The following is a 26,936-nucleotide window of genomic DNA, read 5'->3' on the forward strand; positions in this document are numbered from 1 at the left end:
ATTTTGCATTTACAAAGTCCATTATCATAGGCAGATTGGGAGGGTGGTTCTACGTTTTAAGAGTAGCCATAATGCACAATATGAAGCTCTGAGAGTGCTATTTCCGTCTTCGTCGGGCCTTTGATAAAGTTGTCTGTCGATAACGCGATCTTTACACAAGCAGTGTTTTAGATGACTAGTTTTTTTTATATTGGTGGACATTCACATGTGGGTACTGCCAATGTTAATGTTTTATTTTTATATTGGACATTGGATATTTCCATAGCATTGTACAATGAATGTCTACCTTGTACATCGATATTGGACACTGTATATTCCCATAGGTTTGTACAGTGAATGTCTACCCTGTACATCATTATTGGATATTGGACATTTCCATAGGTTTGTACAGTCAATGTCATCCTTGTACATCGATATTGGATATTGGACATTCCCAAAGGTTTCTGCAGTGGGTGTTTTTTCTTAGACATGGGCCCTAAAGGATACAGTCACTTGTTTTAAAAACCCAATGATTTCAGTGGATAAACGTACAGTGACTTAAAGCCATTATACACTTTCGGAACAGAAGAAAAAAGAAAAGTTCACAGATTTACAAATAACTTACATGGTCTACAGAAGGTAATGGTGAAAGACTTCTCTTGAAATATTTTTCCATGAAATGCTTTACTTTTTGAGAAAACATTAAAACAATTATCAATTCTCGATATCGAGAATTACGGATTTATTTTAAACACATGTCATGACACGGCGAAACGTGCGGAAACAAGGGTGGGTTTTCCCGTTATTTTCAGAATATGTACAGAATGTCTATGTTAAAAGTGTATGGTGTGTACAGTACGAGGTCAAAGGTGAAGTACGAGGTCAAAGGTGAATCTGGCAGGATCATACCAGGTGCTTCGAGGCTGGTATCTGGCATTATTCACGGGCATCGACGAGTGACGTCAGATGTACGGCTACTAGCAGTGTGTGTGTCTGATGTTAGGTCTAATGCCAATTCTTTATCATTCCACACTGATATTTTTTTTTAAGAAGATACACATTGTTTGAGGTTGTCACGTCTAAAATATTCTGGTGTGACGGGAGATTATGTTCCTTTGTAGGTTTCGCCTCCTCCACTAGGCAAATTGTGAACAAACTTCGTTTGACTGGGCCCGTTTTGAATCCTCCTCCTCGAGTCCATGTTAATTCGCCAAAATGCCGGAAAGGTTTCACCGTGAAATATTCCACAGGACACCGGATCCTGACACAGTGAGTCAGAGTGACTATTTTTTAAATACATTTTTAAAGTTTAAAGGAACACGTTGCCTTGGATCGGACGAGTTCGTCTTTAAAAAGCGTTTGTAACCGTTTGTTATAAAAATTAATGCATATGGTTAGAAAGATGTTTTAAAAGTAGAATATGATCCACACAAATATGCCTCGAAATTGCGTGGTTTTCGTTTTACTCTGCGAAATAACACGGTCGGTCATTTATGGGAGTCAAACATTGGACTCCCATATATGGCCGACTTTGTTAGTTGATGAGCTTAAAGAAAAACCGTGCAAATTCGAGGCATGTTTGTGTGGATCATTGTATTCTACTTTTACAACATCTTTCTAACGATATGCGTTTTATAACAAACGGTTTCAAACGCTTTTCATAGACCAACTCGACCGATCCAAGGCAATGTGATCCTTTAAAGACAGTGGACACTATTGGTACTTGTCAAAGACCAGTCTTCTCACTTGGTGTATCTCAACAGATACATAAAATAACAAACCTGTGAAAATTTGAGCCCAATTTGTCGTCAAAGTTCCGAGGTATTAATGAAAGAAAACACACCCTTGTCACACGAAGTTGTGTGCTTTCAGATGCTTCTAAATTCTTAATCTGAGGTCTCGAAATCAAATTCGTGGAAAGTTACTTCTTTCTCGAAAACTACATCACTTTAGAGGGAGCCGTTTCTCGCAGTGTTTAATACTATCAACAGCTCCCCATTTAATACTCGTTACCTAAGGTTTCATGCTAAAAAATATTTTTAGTAATTACCAATAGTTTCCGCTGCCTTTAAAGTTATCTGCTCAACGATTATTCACAATGACGTTCCACAGTATTTCGAGTCGAGTAAATGTGAAAAATTGAGACGCTCTTGGCAGCAGATACGTGAACCGCCCCTAGATTTGACCCACTCGAACAAAATAACGTTGCGTTACACACAGAAAAGGGGGTTATTACAAAATAGACTCAAAAACTTGTTGATGTTATTTTTCATTTCCGAATGTCACAGTTTTATTTTAAGACGAATCATGTCGAATAGATAAATTGTTTTTGATTACAAGAAAACCTGACCTGTCAAGGAAGAAAGACATAGAACCCTATGAAAAAATACATTTTTTGTTTTAAATAAAATAAGCAATCCATGAGGATACTGATTACTTGAAGTTTTTAAATTTGTATAAAATATTCTCTTCTGAACTAGCCTTTACAACTGAAAAAGGACTCTTCAGACTGAGAACATTAAATTTACATAAATATTCATAAAACATTTTACTCTTAAAAAAAACCACGCACACGAACATTGTGGAGTCTATCTGAAATCTGCAGCAATCTATAAAGTAAAACCGAACCTCCCCACCTCAAATGAAAAATAACACCACCAAACCAATAGCAAACAAACAAACAAACAAACAACAACAATGCAACAAAGTTGCAAATATATATCAACAGTGACATAAATCTTTAGGTTAAAATGGAACATGCAATCGACAGACATCAATCCAAAGTTTTAAAAACGATATGTACAATAATGGATTATGCACTGTAAAAACTGTGTTTAGAGTTAAAACACTATGTTGTACCCACTTTTTAAACATGTTTAAAGCTTAAACATGTTTATCATTACACTTCTGCTTACAAGGTTTAGCTTTCAGACACACACAAGAATCTAACCATGTTGAAGGTTATACGTGTGAAAAGTTAGTACAAAACTTATGCTTACGATTTTGATTTTGTTGAAAATCTAAGCACTGTTTTTAGAGTGTGATTTGAACGTGGTATTCGTTACCACTGCATCGATGACGTCACGTCTGCGGTCCTGTTCAGCGGCACCAGTGTGCACGTCCCTGGTATGGTGTGCTGGAGTAGGCCCATTAGTGCAGCACTGAGGAGTACGGTTACCGGGACGGTGAAGATCCAAGCACTGAAGATGCCGCTGAAGAGGCGCCAGTCTACTGCCTGTCTGGAGCGTACGAAGCCAACTGCGCAGACGGAGCCGACCAAGCAGTGGGTTGTGCTGATTGGGATGCCGAGGTTGGAGGCGATTAGGACCGTTATAGCAGCACCGATATTGATTGCGAGACCCCTGTATAAAGAAATTGGGAAAAGTGTCAAACTTAATACTGACTGTTTATTTTTACCGCACGAGGGCGCTTTCATGAAGGAACGTCTTACTTGACTTTTACAGTTTTATGACGTAGGCTTTCCATTGTGTTCTGATTGTTCCGAGGAATAGTCAGCTGCACTTTCAGTTGTCTGCATAAAGTGCGCATAATTTTATGTACGTCATGTAGTGCTATGTAATACATGTATCTGTGAACGTACGTGTGAATTGACTGCGAATCTTTGTGAAATAAATGCGAGTTCAAAGGGACATTTGTACAGATCAGGACATTTGCTTGCGGCTGGTATCTATGGTGTAATTTCACGAGCCTCAAAGTCTAACGTAAGATGTTCAGGCTTCTGCAGTAATAGCTTCGAAAAGACACCGTAGGAAAAAAACCCGCACACACAATGATTGATACTTACGTTGAGGGCGTCATTGGTGTGAGGTCCGAGCCAACGGTCTCTATGACCCTCCTCCCTAGTAGGAAGAGGCCCGCTGAGATGCCTGCACCACCGTAGAGTAAGATCCAGATGGGTGTAGATGCTTCGCTGGATATCTCACCCTGGATGTACACTAGGTATAGACTCACTAGGGGACCAATGGCGTTACTGAGTAGAAAAAAAACACAATCAAACAGGAAATAAAGAATTAGTTTTGGTGTAACCTTTCTACCTCCATGGTGTAACCTTTCTACCTCCATGGTGTAACCTTTCTACCTCCATGGTGTAACCTTTCTACCTCCATGGTGTAACCTTTCTACCTCCATGGTGTAACCTTTCTACCTCCATGGTGTAACCTTTCTACCTCCATGGTGTAATCTTTCTACCTCCATGGTGTAACCTTTCTACCTTCATGGTGTAACCTTTCTACCTCCATGGTGTAACCTTTCTACCTCCATGGTGTAACCTTTCTACCCCCATGATGTAACCTTTCTACCTCCATGGTGTAACCTTTCTACCTCCATGGTGTAACCTTCACACCGATGTGTGTTGGCACCGTAGTACTCGCTAGAGTTCTAAGAAACAATAACATTATAATACTTGGCTGGGATTCGAACCCACGACCTTTGCCCAGAGAGACTGCCCAGTAGCTAGATGCAGTTCGAAAGACTGATAAAGCTTATCTGAAATGTGCATCCCATGTTGTAGTGGGATAATTTGTTATAATGAGCACACAATATTGCTTAACAACTGTCTGCTTAGCGGCTATGAGCAGGATACCAGGCAAAGATTGCACATAAAATATGGTTGTTCGGTTGGTAACCATATTCTGGTAAGCATGATTTTGTTGGGCTTAAAGATTCTTTTGTGTTTCAGCGGTTCTATGAAATTGAGCCCTGGCTGGGACCTAGAATCCGGTCGATTTTGACCCGGACATTTTTAAGAGTGTGCTTCCGGCACAAAGCTGTAAAACCGGTGAAGGCAATGCAGGAGCTTGTGCTGTGGGGCTAAGAGCATGGATGAACAAAACAAACTCCGGGGATTGAGTGCTGCGCGAGCAATTTACCTGACATCATTTCCGCCGTGTGTAAACGCCGCGAAGCAGGCTGACAGTCCCTGAAGCGGCCCGCAGATCACTGTCACTACCACGGAATCCTTAGCCACAAGCCACTTGGCGGACTCCTTCCCGATTCGTTCTCTCTTGGGTGTGTCCAAAAAGTCCTCCTCGTCCTTGACCTCTATTTTAACCTCGTCGACCTCTTGACTTTTAGAGACCACTGCGGTACTGTTGTTGTTGTTGATGTTGCCGTTTGGGACCGGGATGCTTTCGTGCTCAAATACCGGGTTGGAGCTGCCAGTATCCACCCCATTTGCACCATCTCCTACAAATGGCAACAACAATCGAACAGAGCTTGTTTTTAATATAGTCGGGCAGGAAAACTACGCACCTAAGGAAAAACATATTCTTCCGCAGTGCAAAACAACAACAAACGAACAGAGAATGCCTTTTTGTTACTCCGTATGGCCTTTTTTTCCTGTTCACTGTATTAAGTCATATTCGTCAGCAGTGCAAAAACACTGTGTGTACATATAGTCCACAGAGTGTTTCACAACCCTGTCTTGCTTGTGTGGAAAACTTGTGTTTTCATGTCCACACTTCGTATGTAAGGTGTACCTAACTGGACATCGGTACAATTTCTGCTTTGATATTAGGCTGTATTACTAACTTACTTCCATCTACAGCATCATCGACGTTAGTCTCTTTACAAGTCGCTTCTTCGGCTTCTTTCACTTTTTCGAGTTTCAGTTTAGCTGCAAACATGAACATGAACATGAACATGAACAAAAAGAGCAATTTATAACGTGCCTCTGAGTCTGTTGGAGCGGCAACAACTTCAAAAAAAAATTTGATTAACAAACTTAGTGTCGCCCCTAATAAGCTGATTTCTCACTATACACAAAAGATGCTTCAAATCATACTAACTACCAAATACTTACAAACGGCCCTTGATTGAGTGTAGGGAACCAGGAATAGATAGACTGCTATGGCTACGAATATAGCGGCACCTCCAGCAATAACGGGAACCAGCCAAATACCTACATTGATTACTGCAAAACAGAACGAACAACGAAACCATTTTATATAAATAAGTAAAAGCTACAGTTCCTAAACAACTTTGTCATGTTTGTTTCTAATGGTAATCCCTGCATTGCCAACTAACGCCCAACCACCAATTTCACCGTGGTCAAATGGTTAGACTGCAGGACTTGCAATCACAAGGTTGTGGGTTCGAACCCTAAGCTAACCGCTGATTTCACAATGACTAGAATAAAAACACGTTAGGTTAATGAATCGCCATATTTCTTGATTTTTGCAAATCATAAACCGTAGTCATAGTTAGCAGCCCATGGTTAAAAATGTACATGGTCCAATTAAGTCCACTGTTCGGAAAATTGTTTACATGAAAATAACAGGTGTGAGTTGCCACATGAAAATGATGTTCTATTCTGTAATTTTTACTTTAACTGAGTTTTCCCGTAATGTATTGTCTGTGTTCTGACGAGATACACACACTCCCTCCTTTATGGGAGGGTTCAATTTTTTATTTATTTTTTAAAATAAGTTTTGACCTTTGGGATGTTTTCCATAGAAAGAGACTGTTCTACACTCACCTCGATCTGAGCCTAAAAATACTGCGAAGAAATTGATGAAGATGATGATGAAGTACCAGAAGGGCAGTGAGATCAGACCCCATTTCAGTTGTTGCTTCTGTAATGATATTGTTACAGGGGACCAGACTGTTTAATTAGATTTAAACAAAACTCGTGAGTTTAATATCATGCCGCAGTTGTGTAAATAATTTTGGTTTGAAAGGCTTGTCATTCTTGGCAATGATCATCAAACCTAAGTATTTATTGGCAAGGTTAATGATTTCACCTTTAAACAAACTACACTTCTAATTCGTTAGGGGTTTTCTCATTGGCGTCATGTCTGTTACACCAAACGAAGCATTGTAATGCTGATTGTTTTACCTAGGTTGGCTCAGTGATTTCTGTATGTGCATTTTAAGCTCCGTGGACTCCGGTTCGAGCCCGGACCAGTCCGGAACCTTGCATGTGGATTGGGTTGTTTAGTCCCTTCCTGACTGTGTTGGTTTTTTTTCTTTCTTTTTTTTTCCTCAAAAAAAAGTTGGTTAAGATGTTTTTATTAGGTTGCTTAACCGACTAAATTATTCAGATTCAGATTTTATTATAAACTTGTACCGCCCATTCTCTTAGAATTGGCATGTCTGTTGGTACACGCTTGGTGGCGCTCTACATTATGACCCAGTACTAGTTTGTTCATTGCAATGGAACTTACAGTTTCTAGCAAGGTGTATTTGATAATCCCAAAGATGATGCAGGAGATGATACCAGAAAGGACCGGAGAAATAAACCACGAGATCACTGCAATGAAGAAAAGACAAAAACGAGAATGATACTATTAGAACAGAGACACCCAACCCTTCCTTTGTAATGGTAGAAAAAGATTTCTGCTTATGAGCAGGGCCAAATGTCATAGCGCTGCTTAGCGGCAGATTTTTGCTTACTGTGCGATTTGTATTTCATAGCGCTGCTAACCGTAATCACACGAAATAGCATGCTAACCTTCCGGTGCTTACCGCACGAAATAAATGACGTCACAATGCAAATTCACGGTAAACACGCAATATGGCCGCTCAATTTTTCTGCTAACCTGTGAAGTACGCTAAGGCTTAAGCAAATTTTTCTGCTACAGTAAGCACACAAATTTGCTTACCGTTAAGCAACGCTATGAAATTGGGCCCTTATGTTTGCGTCTTCGTCCAATGTTATAATACGCACGTACTTCTGCTCTTTTTAGTGACACAATGATGTAGTGTCCTGTCAGAGCCTGTTTTGTAAGCAAAAACAACTTATATGTTCCCAAAAAACACCCTTTGCTGATGTACACTTTATCGATAAAGTAATGACACAAATTTGCCCGGTCCAAAATGAATGGACTGGTCCCACGTAAAGTGATGCCCGGCTTCTATTTAAAAAAATTCAGCCCAACATTTTACTTTACACCTTACCCTTTTAAAGATGAATCAATTAGTTCAATTAAGTCAACATATTTTTTTGTGCCCCCCCCCAAAAAAAAAAAAGTCTAGCCAATTCAAGCAGACAAAACAAGATTGGCCCGCAAAATACAATCTCCCAATATTAAGTGTATAAGCTACAAAGCTCTCGTTATAATATTAGCGCGCAATGTTTTAATCAATGATAACTAGACTTGATCACAAGTGGTTAGTCAGTGTCCGTTTGTCTGCCAGTGCTGGCTATAATAAAAACACAAATCCTGCCATTTATGCTACGGTCACAGTGCAATTAAGCGGCGGGCTTCACACAAATTACCGACTCGATTTCAAGACTATGATTACTGGCAATACGTAACATGTGATTGTCACGCAGCCCCCACGCCTTGACATAACACTCTTATCAATAGAATAGATGCACTGTTTACTTTACTGCCGATTCCATGATGTTATCTTCAAACGTCACTTATAATATAGCGGGGTTTCGATCCATTGAGCACAGTTTTATTTGTTATAGAAATATAAATATTGGAGTCCCATTCGTGACACTATGGTGTCCTTAGGCAAGATTTTTCCCCATTGTTTTGCTTCGTCCTTCGGATGTGACGTAAAGCCGTAGGTCCCGTATGTTGTGTAATGTACGTAGTGACATATTGCTATAAAGGAAGCTTACTTACCCTGGTGTATCTGGCAGTGACTGATGAATGTCCCTCGCTCAGCACCCTTTAATGTGCTACAAGCATTTGGTCTCAAAAAGTTCAAAAACCTGTCAAGTCTGTCTATTCAAGCGCCTCGAGAAACTTATCGGTAGATACTTGCGCTACATATGACTGTTAATCTCGTCTGAAGCCCTGAGCGCATACGTAAAAACACGCGCAATATTGTCAAAACAACCGCGGGGCCAAGCTAGCTTGAGCCGAATCTGGAGCTGAAACCGTGATTTCGAAAAGGGCCTAAGGTTCATATCAGGCGTGGCATGTATATAGCCGTCGTCAGGAGTCTGGACGACGACCATAGAGTATGCGAGTTGAACCGTTAAGATAACAAACTACTGATTTATGTTTTAACAACATTGAGATTTCCCGTCCAATACCAATGTTGTTTTAGTTATTAGTTTTGTTTTAGTACCTATTACACTGGCATACAAATATACAAATAGATACACAAAAAATACGAATAAAACAAAAAGCCAGTGAGTGGCAAGGAGGAACAGGTGAGCAGTACCAACCAGCAGTCCTGCCAAAAAGAATGCCCCCTAATACCCATCCCTCATTTTAAAAACAACCCACCCCTCCATTTAAAAAACACACGACCTCAGTTGAAAAAAACCCACCCACCCTCACAACCTTTGTGTAGTATTTTATCTAATGAGATGACTAAAAACTTTAAAGTTACCATTTTTATCTTTATAATGGACAGATAAATTATTGAAAATTATTGAATTGAACTCACCTATTTTGATGACAACCGCCCAATCGATCCCCTCGCCCCCAAAGATGACAAGATGGAAACCTAGCGTGGCTCCCACGATGCTATGCGAAGCAGAAACCGGTATCTTTCCCACCGTAGCAACAAGCAGCCAAAGTGCAGCAGCTGATTAGTGGAGAGCCACAAAAAATGCAGTAGTGTTAGTTAACAAAAACCATGTATTTAACGGTCAAAACCCTTACAAGTAAAGAAAGGGGAATCCCCTTTAAAGCACAGGTCATTTGGTTCATTTAACCATTCGCTCGTTTTAATCGTTTAATGAATGAAGATGACTATCTGTTAATTGAATGCTATTTTTTTATGAGTTCTACACACACAAAACTGTGAAATTTCTACCGCGTTTTTGAGACAATGCCGAAAATCGGGAGCGAATGCTCACATCGGAAGATACTCCCTAAACGTTACTTACAGCGACGCTTCTCAGATTTAGTTATGTTGACATAAACACTGATCAACTTGTACGTACATATTACAAGTACATGGTGTACTTCGAGTCGCAACTTTTCGAAAGAAGTTAACACATTCCCCAAACCATTGTATTTTAAATTGTAACGTTCCTCGTAAGGAGCTGTCCATTGGGAAAAGGCGCTATATAAATGGTTTTCAATGTATATTTGGTTTGCGGTAAACACCATATGTGTATCTACTTGCCAGGTAGAGTTGTTCTTAAGGAACTGTCTTGCTTTATTCTACTGCCGTGGAGTAGATAATCGGAGGTTCGGGAGACTTCTCAGTTCTGAAAAGAACTGTCCTGCTTTTTTACTATTACCAGGGCGGATGGTATAGAAATTAGACTGGACTACTACTTTAGTTCTGAATTGGTCTCAACGTTTCGACTAGCTTGCTCTAGTCATCGTCAGGAGACTGTTACCGCAAACCAAATTTACATTGATACCTCACCATGCAATGCCTCAAATCTTATATAAATGGTTTTATTGTTATTAATTATTATATTAACCATCGTGCTCTTATAACTCATACAAAGATAGGACCATGTAGGTTGATTGTCACCCAACGTTGGTGCTAAGAGCATGGAGGTATCGTGTGAGTGTGAACATTAGTCGACCCGTGAATCCGTGATAATTGACCATTGACCAACAACGTACATAGGCAGCTCGAACGACTCGTTTGGAAGTCTAAAATTACTGGTAGGATATTCAACCCTTCCACTGCCTTTCGCCAATAGTCAATCAATGGCCGCCGGTCTGGCTTTGAGTCAACCTCTCGTTATTACCATTGTACACACTCAAGTTTGCACTAAATTGATAGAAAATTCTCAATCATGGGTACTTACAGAATAATGCACACAGATTCCCAATCATAAGGACCTGCTCGTAGCCAGTGTAAATCAATGGGTCGAACAAGCCTTTCCGTATGGTGTCGGATACCCGCGATCCTAGAAGTATCGCACCCAACGTTTCGAATATGGCGGCTAGTAAGCATGCCTGTTGAAAGATTAAACATAAAAATAGTAATAATATAAAATCAACGCACTCCAGTGGGTTTTCGAAAGTTGTTCAATAAAACCTGTATAAGAAGTGAGGTTTTACTCGAAGAAAGCTGTGCACTGTGAAACTATTGTCTCGAAACAAATGTCGTGATTATAAGTATGTAGTGGTTGGCTTAAAAAGGAATCTACCAATGAACCTTTGCAGGGCTTTGCCCTAACTTTTGCTGTGACTGGCCAGCAAGACTTGTTAGCGCAATAATTATAAGTTCACTATAAGTCCGTTAACTTAAAGTCGATAACTTGAAATGTTTTCAACATTAAAGTATGGCAGCGGGACCATTATCGAAGTGATTTTTGACTGTTCCTCGTGTGTTTCAATTAGCATTTGGCCAGCGAACCATTGTAAGTAGGGAGAACGCTATATTGTTACTTTTTTTTACAGTTAACTTAATTTTTAATTTTTTTCATTCAATCATTAAAATAAAAACAGTGGCGGCACAAAACAAAACTATGTGGCATCACAGGGTAAAAATATTGTTAAAAATTACACAGATATAGGGTTAGAAAGGGTCATAGGTCATTAGAAGGATAATCTGTACTGTGGTCTATAATTTACACCACAGATGCGTACAATGTTTTGATGAAGTTTTGTATACGCTTGCTATCAAACCATAAAACCGCAACAATAGGTTTCATAACAAAGATATCCGTTATCTCGAATTTGGAGATACCCTCATAACAGAGACAAAGGAGACTTCTCGACCCCTTCTTCATTAATTCGTGTCTCATGTACAAATTTGCATATTGTGTCCATACTGTCATTAACAAACTGATACATAATGTAGCAATGGACTTTTTATAGAGTTTATTAAAGGCTTGAACAAGCAACGAAAGGAACCAGCCAACGTGTATTGAATGCCGATTTGCCGGCTCTCATCATCATGCCCGTGACGAGACAGCAGACAAAACTAACAGCCAGACAAACAGGAATGAACAAAACTACTTTTAGAATAGAAATACTTTTGCCAACCTGAAAGATCGTGAACACCTTGGATCCCACGGCAGTCCCAAACGAGTTGGCACAGTCGTTGGCACCGAGACCAATCGCCAACACGAAAGCTACCACAAAAGCGACGACGACAATCCACAGGTATGTGGTGTCATAAGCCGAGAAGTCCGTCATTGTTGGAGGGGTGATGGTGTACGGAGTTGGTCAGTTGCGGGGGGAGGCTGCCGGTTGTACGGGGAAGCCTTGTGGTTTTACGGGTGCTCTCGTCGATGGTTTGCGAGTCAAGACCGATACAGTGATGGCGCGGCGATCTGGCCGGATTGTCCAGGATCAAAGTACAATTATGTCATGTTTCTGCCCAGTGATAGTTGTTTACTTAGTGTATTTATACAGCAATGAATTGCCGGGTATCTATTTTAGCCACATGTAGTTCACATGATAATCTCCCCAGCTTCATTCACTACCCATGCGCAGATGTGGCATAAAGTCAATGCAGAAAAACGCGCTATTTGCACTAATTAAAAACACATTTTCACATTATCTTGAAGTTTTCTATCTTCTGCAATTATGCAGATAACAATACACTTAATTTACCCCCCTAAAAAAAAAAAAAAAAATGTTTTGAAAATAATCTTAGGGCTTACGATTTTGTTTCCAAGATGTCCGCAATTTTTTGTAATTTCAATAAAACATTGGTTTGTTCACTGTTCAACACACAACAGTGGCTGGCAAGTAATTGATGTATCAGGGTCCTTTTTTGGTTTGTAAATCTCATTTTGAATTGGTAAAACTAAAACTAATATCCATGCGGCCCGACGAGATATAACTGACAATTCTAGTTTATAATATAGTTTCAGCATGGCAATTTTACGTTATGCTTCTTGGAGAAATACTGTCTGATAAAAAAAATTAAAAAAACATAAAATAATATATATAAAACAATACAGTAAAGAAAACACTTCGATGAAGACACGAACTGCGCATTTCCACAAAAATATTAAGTATCAATTTATTATTTAACGAAATTCTAAGTATCGTTATTTGTTCTTTCTAAATAAAAAATAACATTGCACAAATTAATACGAGACCACTAAACCTACTAAATTTTTGGCTAAGACATAAACAATATTATGTACATATGTATTTACAAATAAATGTTGACAGTCTGTCAAAAAAAAATTAATGTTACCTCAATGTTTCCACAAAAGCTGAAAAAGGGCAAACTACACTCAAACACCTCTTTGACTGTCACCAAACAAAAAACATCTCAATATTGCTTAATGTCTATTTACTTTAAAATTTAGCATGAAACATATCAACTGTAGTTTTTATAAATACGTGTGACATGATTCACGCTTTCACATCAACATGCAAAAAAAAAAAATATAATCAAATAAATAAATAACAACAAAACAAGGAGGTAGACAGAAAACTAAAATAAAACACGAATAAAAATATAAGGTCGAATGAAAAAATATATCATCAAAGAAAAGTTACAAATGGCAGCAACATATTGCATCATTAATAGTATCCTTTTTAGTAGTTTTGTCAACAAATTCTCAATCGCAAAGTCTTCTTCCAACCCAATCATTAAACAAACATCGGTGGTCATTTATATTATTGTCTCTGGAACTCGACCCCCAAATCTGAAGTTTAAAATCAACAAATACAATCTTTTGGTGAGATTAAAAACAATATACATCCACAGGCTTGCACACAAACTAAATGGCAAAATTGAGGTTCAGAGATGGAAACCTCAGGCCTGGAGTTTCATCTTCGAGAGAGCAATGTCAGTTTGATTTGGCAAAGGGCTTTTCCATTAGGAGGTCTTATAATGTATTTGTGAACTTGTTGAAGTGCTCCTAAGACCTGGGGAAACAACAGAGGACATGACCTCGATCCGTGGTATCCGTCTTATTCCGAGCCTGCTCCCTTGACATTCTTTTGCTTGAAATGTGATATTTTGAGTTGGAAATGAGTTAAACAGTGTTGTTTAGATCTCAAGTGAAAAAGTCGATGTTTGAAGAAGCAAAAACCTACCAAAGTTTGTCCCCAATTTCCTCATGGCTTCAATGACCGATTAAACTTAGTTTCAAGTATGGGCCACACAAATTGCGAATACTGATCCAGGTCTGATACTTCACGGAGGCAACGAAAAGCGATTTCCTTCGTTGCCCCTTGCCATTGCCTTGGTGCCCTTGAAATGCTACAGTAGAAATTTATATTTTCATCTTAGGGAGCCCTTTACCAAGAAGAAAATGCCTTGGTGCCATTGCCCTTTCAAAAACGAAGCATACAGCCCTGCTGATCTTTGATACTTTGCTTTGTTTGCCACGTAGAATACCTTATTCAACCATATTTATTGTATGTTTATCTTATCTAAACTTTGCTCACCCATCTTCATTCTACTGTGGGTGATGTTCACATGGGTGTCTGCAAAACGTTCACATGTGCGGTAGTATTATTTACACTGACAGATAAACGGATAATAAATCATTGGTTGTTAAATTTATATAACCTTGCAAGTAACTTTTAAAGTCTTTTTTTCCAAAGTCTTAGAGCTGCTTAAATTGCAGAGTTTGCTGAATTTTTTTCTGCTGATCTAAATTGAGCAGGATACCAGTTAAACATTGTGTAAGTGAATGGTAGTTTGGCTGGAAACCGTACTATGGTAAGCTTAGTTTGGTTGCGCTAACTCGGTCATGGTTATTATATAAGCAGGAGCAAACTTGCCAGTTGATCGCCAGTCAAAATGTTGTACTTTCTATGAATGTAAACACGTATTGCTAAGAGGCCTTTTGCTTTATATCAGAATTTGTTGTAAAGGGAGCTCAATGAAAAGTGACACAGAATTTACAGCTTAATTGGTTTTAAGGCAGTATTGTTTCATTTCCCTCAGTTCTTCGTGTATATATAATCAGCCATCCTGTTGGGAGTAGTACAACGAATTTGTCTGCATGTTGTGAAGTCCCTGTGGACGAGGTTGGCCCATGTACGAATAGCCCATGTGCGAATCATTCTGGTAGTGATATGTCCCGCCCATCCCATAGTACGCTAAAGGCGGCATGGCGTACGGACGGTTATAGGAACCGCACTCGTTCTCGAAACTCGGGTGGCTGACTGCGGGTTGAGAGTAAGGCAACTGGGGTTGATCTGGGAACGAGGATGCTGATGACCCGGAAGTGAACGTTGATGACCCGGAAGTGAACGTTGATGACCCGGAAATGAATGCGGATGACCCGGAACCGTCTGGTGAGATGCGAAGCCTCTTAGCGGATGGGGCATCCGAGCTGCTGCTGGCGTCACTGGAGCATACAGAGGGCGGAGTGTTCAACCATGGGATTTCGGCATTCTCAACTTGCAGGGATGACGCAACTTTGGCTACGTGTTTGTCACTCCCATCATGATCCCCCTGGGGGCTTTGATTGGGTGGGGTGTCCAGAACGGAGCTCTGATTGGCCATAGGGAGAGGAGCCCCATCTCTTGACGTCGGCTCCCCTTCTCCGATGGACTCTGGGGAATGGTGGACGGTACTGGAGGACGGAATGTTTCTGCAAAGTCCACGTGAAGCTGTGACGTCGGTAGAGTTGCAACCCATGCCGCATGACATCTGTGGCCGGGTCAACTCCGTAATACTTGGCAGTGTCAGCTCCGTTGTTGTGGAATAGGCCATTTGCGGAAGAGGGCGCCCTACACCATTCTGGCGAGAGTCGAAACAAATGGTACTCGTCGGTAGAGGGTGCTCTTCTCTATTTCTGAGGGAGTTGAAGCTTGGTAAGGTGTGCACGTTGGTTGTGGCAACTGATGTATTCGGCTTGGTGTTGATCCGTTGACGTTGTTCCTGTAGGGTTGCAACATAGGAGAGCCGGTCTCTGGTTGCGAAGCTGATTGGGTAAAACAAAGTACATAATTTTACTCATTTGTTATTTCAAACTTTGTAAATCAGGCAATCAAGATCAGTGAACATAGGCATTTGTGAAGCTGTAACCTAAAGTTTGAAGGTGTTTTGCATGCAGAAAAGAAAAGGAAGTAGACTACGATTGGAGATGAATTGCAATTATGGACTACTATTGACTAATGAACTATTGTGTCACATGACAGGAAAATATTGTGCGACAATAATGTTTGCTGACAAAGTCAACATGTAGGCTAGGCCTAGATGTGTTTAGTGAGGGCGAACTACACACGCCTTAAAACACATTCCAAGTCAGGACTGTCTGACACAGGTCCGGCCGGATCGCACTGACAATGGCCCCGCCGGGGCAGTTTTTTTTGTGACTCAGATCCATTGTTATTATTATTACCGGGAGCAGGTCTCACTGATGTGTAAATATCATAGGGAAAAAATCAAGGGAAAATGAACAGAAAAGGATTGTCGTTTCTCTTACCTATCATAGTTGTCCCGGAATCCTTTGGCGAAGGGGTTATGGTCAATCTTTAGTTGAGTAATCTGTTTCGCCAAAATAAATGTATGAATATTACTACTAATAATTGATAATGTTTGTAATGAGATTTTCAATATGGATCAAGTTGTGTTTGCACATCTCGTCTTGTTGTAACAATTTTAGTTTTAATCAATCTCAGAGCTGGTTGAACAAAATCAAGTTGTGCCGAATCTATTGTTGGCAAAAAAACTAAAACAAAATCACACAGCGGTGATTCTGGTGTCTTTAACCTATTCGGTCCTGTTTAAATGCAACGCCCATGTGCAGTGGTTCCTTGTCGAAATTTGTTTTCAAAAATTGAGAGGGTTTGTTTCACATGTCTAATGTTGTTTTTAAATCTTAGTTCGCTTTTAACATCTCTGTGTGAATATAAGCTTACTTGTACTTGATTTAGTAATAATAAGTTTTGATCTACAATTGAAATATTCATTTTTTTTTTTTTTGCACGATGGGTGCCGGCACAGTTTTGTTCTGACCCCTTCTGACCAAATCAGGCCTGTATTCGTCATTTTTAAAAGGGCAATGGCACCAATACATTTTCTCCTCGGTAAAGGGCAGCCTATAGATGAGGAAATGGTAAATTTCTACTGGAGCATTTGAGGGGCACCAAGGCAGTGACCAGGGGGCATGGTGCTGTGAAACCACATAAACTAATCTCGGACAAAATTGGAATCAGAAATTAGAAATCTTACATCTGTATTTTGGTAGGCAGTCACACCGATGAACTGTGTCTCGGGAAAGCTGTGGGTTTGAAGTACACGGGCACCGCTGAGATCGAGGACGTGGATACGAGGTTGGTAGATGTGCATTGAGTTGATCACAACCTGGGGAAAAGGAAAGCGGAAAAAAACGATGAGGCTTTAACAGATAAATTCTAAACCACAAGTTGGTGGGATTTAACCTTTTCAAATAGTTTTTTCGAAAGGAAGAAAACAAAAATAACGTAGTAAGGTCAATCATAGTGTGTAAAACGGCCTGTTTGCTTCGTTTGTGTCTACTAGGGCTGTTCAATGGCACCAAGGCAATGACCAGGGGGCAATGACGTAATCACCTTCACTGCATCCATATAGTCTTGGTTCCAAATTGGTGTTGCGCGGTCACACACAACCAACGTTCCGATCTATGCACGGCAAAAACTGTACACGCTTGTAATGACTGAAAGCTAGCGGGCGCTCTGTTTCTTAGCTCCGGAAATCAGAGAAACAGAGCGCCCGCTAGCGTTCGGTCATTACAAGCGTGTACAGTTTTTGCCGTGCATAGATAGATCGGAACGTTGGTTGTGTGTGACCGCGCAACACCAATGGTCCTGGAACCAAGACTACTGCATCCGTGGTATTGGGTCTGAAACCCAACGGGTCCCCTGATTGCACTGGTGTACTTATAACACTTGTTTGAGATCCATGTGTTCTACAGACTCTGTGCATCCCAGGAGTACAAAATTACAGGTTTGGAAACAACGCAGACTACATTAAACCGGTATATCGTATTGTGATTACTTCCTCAAGAGGAGAAAAGAAAATGGTACACTAACTTTGAACAAATCCAGGATTCGCAAAAAAAAACCACACATGTCAGAATGATACTTACATTTCCCGTTGAGTCCTTGCCTCTGCTGTTGGTCAATTTGAGCTTAGAGAACGCGATATCCTGCCTCATCCAATGCTCACCAGTGTTAGGTGAGTCGGGGTGCTTGTAGATCGCCGTTGCTAAAAAGACAAAAGGAGTGCAATTTTGTTACGAATGAAAATATTTTGTGAACACCAAAACTGTTGAAAACCATTGCAAATGACTCCCATAAAAAAAAATGGCCGACCGTGTTAGTTCACAAAGTAAAAAGAAAACCACGCGATTTCGACGCAAATGTGTGTGTATCATTGTATTATACTTTTAACCATAATATGCATTTTATAACTAACGGTTACAAATGCTTTTCAAAGACCAACTCGACCGATCCAAGGCAACGTGTTCCTTTATTGCAATGGGCTTAGAAAATGAAGGTTTCTGAGTAACAACTTACACGTTTTTTTACGCCCCACCCCCGACTCGAAAAAGACCCAAGCTGAAATGGAGTAATCTGATTCTGTAGCTTTGATATCGTGACCTGAGAGAACTACATGTACAATCGAATCTCGTTATAATACAAAATCGCTGGGGCTTAACTATAAAACAGGAATGATGCTGTAATATACGAGAACAGAAAAGAACCAAGAAAAAATAAAAATACAAAAAGGAGAATAACTTTTACATTTCGAGATCCCTTACCTTTTGGCACACCGTCTGATTTACCAGTTACCACCCATTTCCCGCCCTGGAACTTCCACGTGTTGGTATCGGCAACCACCATGTCCACGAACACGTTGTAGTGTGAGCCGGGGTTCAGACCACTCAGACGAAAAACCAGCTGAGGAAACATCCGTCTGTACAAAAATAAATAAATGGGACAATAAAATAGCATGCTTAATTATTGACTGGTAACGGCGAAGACTTTTAGCTTCACATAACCGATGGTTTCATGAAATACAATTAATACAATAGAATGCACATGCAGTGACGTAAGCTCCCATAAAAATAATGTTTGTGCAAATGTAATAATAAGGATTTGAAAATTTGCATGGGGGAAATACGGTAATTAGGTTTGTAATGACAATCTCTAATTGAGTCGGGGTGGTTCTGAAAAGATACGTTAGATTCAACATGCCTTTTCGATCAGTTTGCTCTGATCGTCTTCTGGCCAATTGTTATAATGTTGATACATGTACATGTGATTTATGTATGTATGTATGTATATTTGACTGTGAATCTCAAAGTGAAATGTATGCGAGGTCAAGAAGGTGCCTTTGTAAGGGGACTGACGTATGCACAGAGCCTTGAAGAGTGACGCCATTGGTACAAGCTAGCAATGTCATTGTAGACAAAACACAGGAGGTACATAAACATAACAAATGAATTATTGAATTACAATTGACTGTTTACAGCCACTGGACGACGCTCTTTGTTGGTGTATCTCAACATATGCATAACATAACAAACCTGTGGAAATTTGAGCTCAATCGGTCGGCGAAGTTGCGAGATAATAATGAAAGAAAAAACACCCATGTCACGCGAAGTTGTGTGCTTTCAAGACGCTTGATTTCGAGAACCTCTAATTCTAAATCTGAGGTCTCGATATCAAAAACGTGGAAAAAAATCATTCTCGATAACTACGTCACTTCAGAGCGAGCCGTTTATACTACCAACCTCTCCCCGTTAATCGTAACCAAGTAAGGTTTTATGCTAAAAGTTCATTTGACTAATCACCAATAGTGTCCACTGCCTTTAAATTGAGGTTACATGGTTGATGCACAATTCTGCATGCATCATGGATGCTAAACATTGGTGTTGTGACACTTCGTACCTTTACCACTTCCTACCTTCTCAAAAACAAGTTTGGATGTATATAACAGTAAAAAGTATATTTGCCCATCATAGAGGGTGGAAGTTCACCCTTTTAACCATTGGTTCTAGCCAACTCAACTTGCTTGTTGGGTGTTGATATAGCTGGGGTGACACAAACAAGACTCAAGGGGGAAATAATTTTTTTTTTTTTTGGGGGGGGGAAATGAACAAGGCTAACACAATCAAAGGATCAAATAGAAACTTTAAAACAAAAACACCATGAAACAACGAAGGCGATTGCCTCCATGCCCCCTTGTCATTATATTACTTAGTGCCCTTGAAACGCTACAGTAGAAATTTACTATTTCCTTATTGATAGCGTTCCTCTTTATTTACCATGAGAAAATACCTTGGTTCCCTTGCCCTTTACAAAAGAAGCTTACAGGTATGGGCCATGGAAGTACATGCATGTCATGCTGCCCGTCTTGTAAACGTGATAATTGGCTTAGAGTTTCCCCCTTCCTGATTCGAGACAAGCAGGGGTGCAAGACTGTAAAGCCCACCCGGAAATCTCCCTCTTTAGACCGATCAGCTTGAATCGTCCAAACAGGAGGCGATACGGATTCCAAGAAAGGACCACAAGGGGTCATTGTCCGGGCGGTCAGTGACCCTTTGAGGCTGGTTGTTTACGAGAGCGAGTTGCTTATGTACTAATAAACATTATGTAAACAAAGCCTGTCAATAAACTCTGTTGTCTTTTGTTGGCTAACAAACACATGCACAGACATAGCTAACCTATTTTTGATAGCATTTTTGTCCAGACCATGTTTGAACATATTGTTTTTCACAATGTATTTTGAAACCCATGTATCTAAATTAAAATCAAGAAGACTTTATTTGTTCAATCATGATATTGTCATAATCATAGTGATCAATTATGTATTTGGGTAAAAAATAAAAATTTACAATGATCCACTTGTTTCGTTTACAATGATGACAAATTAGAACTCTACAGGCCACGCAATGGTGGCGTTCTGTTTCTTTATGGCGGACATGGTGTCCCTTTTGTTTTTAGATCTCCGAACGGATGACTGGCAGTTCTCAAACAATTGATGTATTTAAAAAAAGCTGTTAAATATATCATCGTAAAAATCTGAAACGGAACAACTCGTAAAAATCGAGATGGCGCAAACACCCAAAATGTTGCGAAATGTTGCCAATACTTATAACCATTGCTTATTTCAATTGCCTCAACCGAAGTGCGTAAGTTCCCTAACAAAGCAACAACCAATAAACCTTTGACAAGAGATGAGTCGATTTGTTTTTAAAGGCATTGGATTACTCAAAATAGTTATTAGCATAAAACCTTCATACAGTGAGAGTGTCTAATATCTTTAAAACAATAACCTGCCAACGAAATACAACCTGTAAACAAATTAGGAGAAGAATTCCTTTGCACTCTAGGATGCCGCACTTTATTGTTATACTGCAATTTTAAATTAATTAATAAGTATGCGTTATTAATGCACTTCACCTTTTGCTGAAAGACCTTTGAGTACTCTGCTTGCAAATTACAGTTAAGACATGAGGACCTAGCGGCTCGGCTTGCAAAGTGTCGAAAGGGCAAACCCCGAATTGACGGGTAAATCTGGTGCTACAGCAAAATAACTTGCCCCGCCGTCTATTCGGCAAAATCAATCATTTATCACAAGAACAGTAATGATAAAGGAGAAACTAATTTATGTTTACATTATTTCGAGAAAGACTCTGCTAGGGTCGAAACGTCAGGCCATAAACAATTTTGTTGTGCATTATTTTAACAAGTGTAGAAAACTGTAACAACATATCTGCTTTCTAGAGATTATAATTAATACATACCTTCCCTGCTTCGTTATGATCATCTCTGTTCTGTGCTCGTGGAATTTCCGCCATAGGTCGCTGTTACATAAGAAGACCGAAGCCTTGCCGATTTCGGGCTGTGACAAAGGAGGGCTTGGGACTGGTATCTGGTCCTCCTCCAAGCGGTTTGGGGCTCCCGTTCCGGGGCTGAAATCCTTAAGGCACGTAGGTGCTGATGCCGGAACAAGCTCGATGAGGTCTGGTTCATTATTGTGATCTTCGTTGAGAGCATTGATGGGGTTTGTGGTTGAGATGGCGATGACCGGGCCGGATGAGGTTGGCGATGGGGGAGTTGATGAAGAGTAGACGGTAGGATGGTACCTCTGCGTCCCGGTGGTGGGAGATGGGTCCGAGGATGAGGGAATGGGGATCTGCTGCTGATGCTGAGGAAAAGGGAACTGGGAACTACCGAATGATTGAGGATGGGGTCCTGGTATTCCTGATGGTACCGGATACTGATGCACGTTTTGATAGTATGGTTGATGGGTGGTGCTCGCCTGTGTTGAGGAGTTGAAACAGTCATAATGTGCATAGGGGTTGTGAAGATGAGCTCCTTGCTCCTCCATCGTACTACTGCCGCATCCCAGGGCCTTCTGGGGAAGATGCTGTCCACCGGGACGATGTTCAACCACAGAAGGTCTTGTTGAGGCATCCCTGGCTTGGATGTTAACCGGGGCCTGGGCTCCGATCGGCCCCATGAGGTTATTATGTCCAGTCAAGTCCCCACTAAAGTCTCCGTTCTTGACGCATCTGCTATCATTACCCGGTGTGTGTGAAATTGTGTATTTTTCACACTGGCCTGGAGGTGCCGATCTGTAATCCCTTTGCAGCATATTTGAAGAAGAAAAAAGTTGACAGCAAGCGAATGTTTTGAAACTAGGTGATAAAACTGCTAAAATTACACACGTCTTTAGTTAACTACACAAGGGCGTCAGGAAAAAAGACAACTTAGAGCACGAACAACTTGAGGGTAAATTAATACTGACATGAGTGTTCCCATTAATCTGAGATTTTAATGAATGGCTGATAAATGAAGCGTAGTAATTACAACGTCGGGGGCTGCGCCAGCTACGCTTCACGTCACGCAAGCGTCCTTTGTTATTGGTCAATGCTTTTTGGGGTAACCTATTGTGATTGGTCATTGATGGTTTGACAGACAGGTTGTGGGATTTTTATGAATGAAACCCATGGACAGAGGAAGACACAAACGTCACTGTCGTACCCAGGTGGGGTAATCTTGAATGCATGGTCTAATCGGGCCGGATAAGCTTCAATAAACAATCAAGGAACGCAAGTAGGATGAGTGGGGGTACTAATTGGCGGACAAATGAGGCTAGCACTGCCACCGGATCAGACCCATGGGCCAGCCAAGCCGTAGACTTGTGGACAAGTCGTTAAAGGAACACGTTGCCTTGGATCGGACGAGTTGGTCAAAACAAAAGCTTTTGTAACCGTTTTTTATAAAATGCATATGGTTGGAAAGATGTTTTAAAAGTAGAATACAATGATCCACACAAGTTTGCCTCAAAACTGCGTGGTTTTCCTTCTACTGTGCGAACTAACATGGTCGGCCATTTATGGGAGTCAAAATTTTGACCCCCATAAATGGCCGACGTGTTAGTCGACAAGGTAAAAGGAAAACCACGTAATTTCGAGGCATGTTTGTGTGGATCATTGTATTCTACTTTTACAACATCTTTCTACCCGTATGCATTTTATAAAAAACGGTTACAAACGCTTTTCAAAGACCAACTCGACCGATCCAAGGCAACGTGTTCCTTTAAAGGTCTTCCGAGGTGAGATAGTCGAGTCGTGTTGGTGGTGGTTTTCTGGTTCTGGCACTGGGTTCTGGTTCTGGTGAAAATAATAACGCACAATCTCCACATATCGTGATATACACGCCGCGTAGGCGACTGTGAGCAGCAATGATTTACATGATTGATGTTACCCGAAACCAACTAGCTTGAAGTTTACTCTTAAAAAATATAAATAGTTGGTACTTCGCGAATATCTTGGGTAGTTTGTGTGGTATGATTCAGGTTTCCGCGATCGAATAACTGCTCTCGTGAGATCACTGCTCTCGCGCGAGGCTGTCGGCTGTTGACTACTACTCTCCGGATATGGGACCGTAGGATGCACCCCACCAAATAATCTCCCATAGCACACAGTGCAAAATGCTAAATATTCAAAAATACACGAAAAATACTTAAAAGACTCACAGCTTTTAGCTTGAAAAGGGAAAATTATTGATTGACTCTTGAACTATTAACGAGTTAACCCAACGGTTCTTTTCAGAACCACCCCAACTCATTTAGAGATTGTTATTACATGGTGTTACCGCAAACTCTTCTATATCTTGAACTATTATTCTCTGCTCAATTTTATATGGGGAGTCCCTGGGCCCGTCGAGTTATTCTCCCTCCAAGTAAAAACACCCCTTCACAGGTATAATTTTCAAAACGTCTGAGCACCAATCTTGAAAAATGTCCCTTCACTTCTCAGCAAATAGGACCATTTATTTCAGGGGCTAGAATATTTCAAAGTACCTCAAGCTGGAAGTCAACAACCCACAGGTCACAATTGGGCAACATTTTTACACTGTAACACTTTCTGGGGGCTCTCAAATCTGTCTAATGAGCTCGACTATCTATTTTCTCCGGTAGTCATGAGAGTAGTAGAAGTCTCGCGGGGCGGCAGTCTCGCGAGAATGCTGTCACTTTCTCGGGAATCGCGGTGATAGTCGGAACGCTAGCAACGCGACAGTCATTTAACGACTTGTCCACAAGTCTAACCAAGCCGTGGCAGACCCAAGTCTCTCTCTCTCCTATGACTTGTTACCAAGAATCACTCAATAAGCTTCCACCACAGGATTACAACCCGCAATGTTTACTCTAGCCGGACAAAACTTCCTTTTCTGGGCATGGGTTTTCGAATCGTCACTCTGGGTTTTTTCCCAACCATTAATTTTATTTAGATTTCACTTGGGCAGTTTGATATTTCTATAGCAAGGGACGTTTCAGACACTGTTGTTCTTTCGGAATAACTATAATTAGTAAATTCTTAACCAAGCTATAAGTAAGCATGCAGGTATCTCTGTGTATTAATGATGTCATGTGAAATTGTGTAGAAGATGTGTGAATAAAAGTGGCACCGTGATACCCTCGCTGATATTAAGTGGAGGGACAGGGTCTCATGCAAAGGTTTAACATTAAAGACAGTGGACACTATTGGTATTGCTCAAAATAATTATTAGCATAAAACCTTTCCTGATTACGAGTAATGGGGAGAGGTTGATAGTATAAAATAGCTCCCTCTGAAGTGACATAGTTTTCGAGAATTTGATTTCGAGACCTCAGATTTTGAATTTGAGGTCTCAAAATCAAGCATCTGAAAGCGCACAACTTCGTGTGACCATGGTGCGACAAGGGTGTTTTTTTCTTTCATTAATATCTCGCAACTTCGACGACAGATTGAGCTCAAATTTTCACAGGTTTGTTATTTTATGCATATGTTGAGATACATCAAGTGAGAAGACTAGTCTTTGACAATTACCAAATTTTAGCTCAATCAGTCGTCGAAGTTGCGAGATAATAATGAAAGAAAAAACACCCTTGTCACGTGAAGTTGTGTGCTTTCACATGCTTGATTTCGAGACCTTCGATTCTAATCTGTGGTCACGAAATCAAATTCGGGAAAAAATTACCTCTTTCTCGAAAACTTACGTTACTTCAGAGGGAGATGTTTCTCACAAAGTTTAGTATATAGTTATAGTATCAAAAGCTCCCCTTCACTCGTTACCAAATAAGGTTATGATGATAATCATTATTTTGAGTAATTACCAATAGTGTCCACCGCCTTTAACCAATTATGTCTTGAACTTAGCTTTATTAAAAAAAAACATAATTATGCCGTTAAATGATTGAACTCCGGTTTTACAAAAAACGTAAAAATAAAATAGGCTTACATGTACAGGGTATAGTTCTGTTTCATGAGCTTTGTGTCCTTGCTCTATGGTTCCAGTCAGTACTTATCCTTAAAAAAAAGTACCGTGTACTGTAGACCATGTGAACCTTGTTTACTAAAGTGTGACCTTGTACATTCTTTGAGTATTCTGGCAGGCAATTTATACTACACTGGTCCTATGGGAAAGCTGACATGTTGTGTCATAATTTCCACATAAAACCAAGAGTTATGAAAGTAAAAGCCGGACAAAGTTTGAGATGTATCCCCTTTCATCATATCAAAAGTTGATAAGAATTAGACAGTGAAATCTCCTCAAAATAATATAAGATTGTATGTATCTTCCATGGAGCTGTGTACAAATCAGCATGCAGGAAGTCCAGGCTCTGTGGCTATTTTGTAAACGTGTGATGTAACTGGTCACATCGTCTTTAGTCCGTCACGTTAATGTAAACCAACTTTTGGATGTGTGTCACGGAAAAATGTGGGATAATAATTGTCTTGACATTTATAGCCGCAATATTTGAATAGAAAGTACAAATTTGAAAAGATCTCCAACTGAACATTTCTAGTTTTCGTGTACAATGTCGTCAAAGTAGCCTTGAAATCAATGACACACCTTCGAAAAAAAAAGATGGTCCAAGTTCACGACACTGGTTATCATTGTTATGTATTTGCTAACTGGTACCATGACGCGTGAAACTGTTTACGTCGCCACGTTTGTTGTTGTTGTTTGTTTGCGACTCGTGACCTACAACAAAGAGTTGGCGTGCACATGTACGACTTTCACCTCTGCTATGGGCATGACGTCATATCATTGTTACCGCGTTATGCCATAATAATGTTTATTGGAATGGGAGCAGTGGAAACATTTATAAATGTTTGATCCTTTACGATGTTTTGTCTTTGAAAAATACATGGAACTTCAAGGTTTTTTTGACAATACGACGTCATTGAGTAAAGGTTTTTCCGGCCCTTTCTCGATGCAAAATGTTTTCAAAGTCATTCCAAGTAAACCGTACGACGAAAAGTGTCGAGGCCGATACTGACGTCGCCCGCCCCCTACGTTCAAAATCCTGGCAACCTTTAGCAGAGCTGAAGTAGCCGTCAATTCGGGTACGGCCTTTAGTGCCAAAATCATACCTCTTTTTGTGTATAGCGCCCGCTCTTGACACGTAGTTCCCTTTTTCAGAAAGCACACAAATTCGTCAAACAAGGGTGTTTTTTCTTTTATAATTTTCTCGCAACTTTGGTGACCGATTGATACAAAATTTTCACAGGCTTGTTATTTTATGCTTACGATGGGACACATCAAGTGAGAACACTGGTCTTTGACAATTACCGAACGTGTACAGTGCCGTTAAGAACCAATTAATAATGAATATTGCTTTTTGATGACGGATATGTTTCT

At 40.3% G+C, this 26,936-nt stretch overlaps 2 protein-coding genes across 2 annotated transcripts; both read right to left on the reverse strand.

The window, feature by feature from the left end:
• Window positions 1-2,979: 2,979 nt before the first annotated feature.
• Window positions 2,980-12,116, reverse strand: LOC139949462 (sodium-dependent phosphate transporter 2-like). The gene is made up of 10 exons (XM_071947809.1): window positions 11,868-12,116; window positions 10,682-10,832; window positions 9,352-9,492; window positions 7,164-7,249; window positions 6,476-6,572; window positions 5,801-5,911; window positions 5,534-5,614; window positions 4,869-5,184; window positions 3,785-3,970; window positions 2,980-3,341 (listed from the first exon to the last, which is right to left on the reverse strand). Exons 1-10 carry the CDS (start codon window positions 12,018-12,020, stop codon window positions 3,041-3,043), a joined length of 1,623 nt encoding a protein of 540 aa, XP_071803910.1. The 5' UTR covers window positions 12,021-12,116; the 3' UTR covers window positions 2,980-3,040.
• Window positions 12,117-14,476: 2,360 nt separating this feature from the next.
• Window positions 14,477-22,561, reverse strand: LOC139949853 (T-box protein 1-like). The gene is made up of 6 exons (XM_071948405.1): window positions 21,545-22,561; window positions 18,554-18,708; window positions 17,879-17,997; window positions 16,984-17,115; window positions 16,235-16,296; window positions 14,477-15,730 (listed from the first exon to the last, which is right to left on the reverse strand). Exons 1-6 carry the CDS (start codon window positions 22,396-22,398, stop codon window positions 14,764-14,766), a joined length of 2,289 nt encoding a protein of 762 aa, XP_071804506.1. The 5' UTR covers window positions 22,399-22,561; the 3' UTR covers window positions 14,477-14,763.
• Between the last annotated feature and the right edge of the window lie 4,375 nt (window positions 22,562-26,936).

Source organism: Asterias amurensis, chromosome 17, assembly GCF_032118995.1.
Source record: "Asterias amurensis chromosome 17, ASM3211899v1".
In the NCBI taxonomy this organism is placed as follows: domain Eukaryota; kingdom Metazoa; phylum Echinodermata; class Asteroidea; order Forcipulatida; family Asteriidae; genus Asterias; species Asterias amurensis.

What these genes read in the sequence shown, in the direction of transcription:
- LOC139949462 (XM_071947809.1), bottom strand. Translation starts at nt 12,020, where the DNA reads ATGACGGACTTCTCGGCTTATGACACCACATACCTGTGGATTGTCGTC. An exon ending in GAATCTGTGTGCATTATTCT is followed by an intron (nt 9,493 to 10,681) that starts GTAAGTACCCAT and finishes TCCACTAATCAG; the next exon opens with CTGCTGCACTTTGGCTGCTT. An exon ending in ATTTTTAGGCTCAGATCGAG is followed by an intron (nt 5,912 to 6,475) that starts GTGAGTGTAGAA and finishes TCTGTTTTGCAG; the next exon opens with TAATCAATGTAGGTATTTGG.
- LOC139949853 (XM_071948405.1), bottom strand. Translation starts at nt 22,398, where the DNA reads ATGCTGCAAAGGGATTACAGATCGGCACCTCCAGGCCAGTGTGAAAAA. An exon ending in ATCATAACGAAGCAGGGAAG is followed by an intron (nt 18,709 to 21,544) that starts GTATGTATTAAT and finishes ATTTTTGTACAG; the next exon opens with ACGGATGTTTCCTCAGCTGG. An exon ending in CTGCCTACCAAAATACAGAT is followed by an intron (nt 16,297 to 16,983) that starts GTAAGATTTCTA and finishes TTGGCGAAACAG; the next exon opens with ATTACTCAACTAAAGATTGA.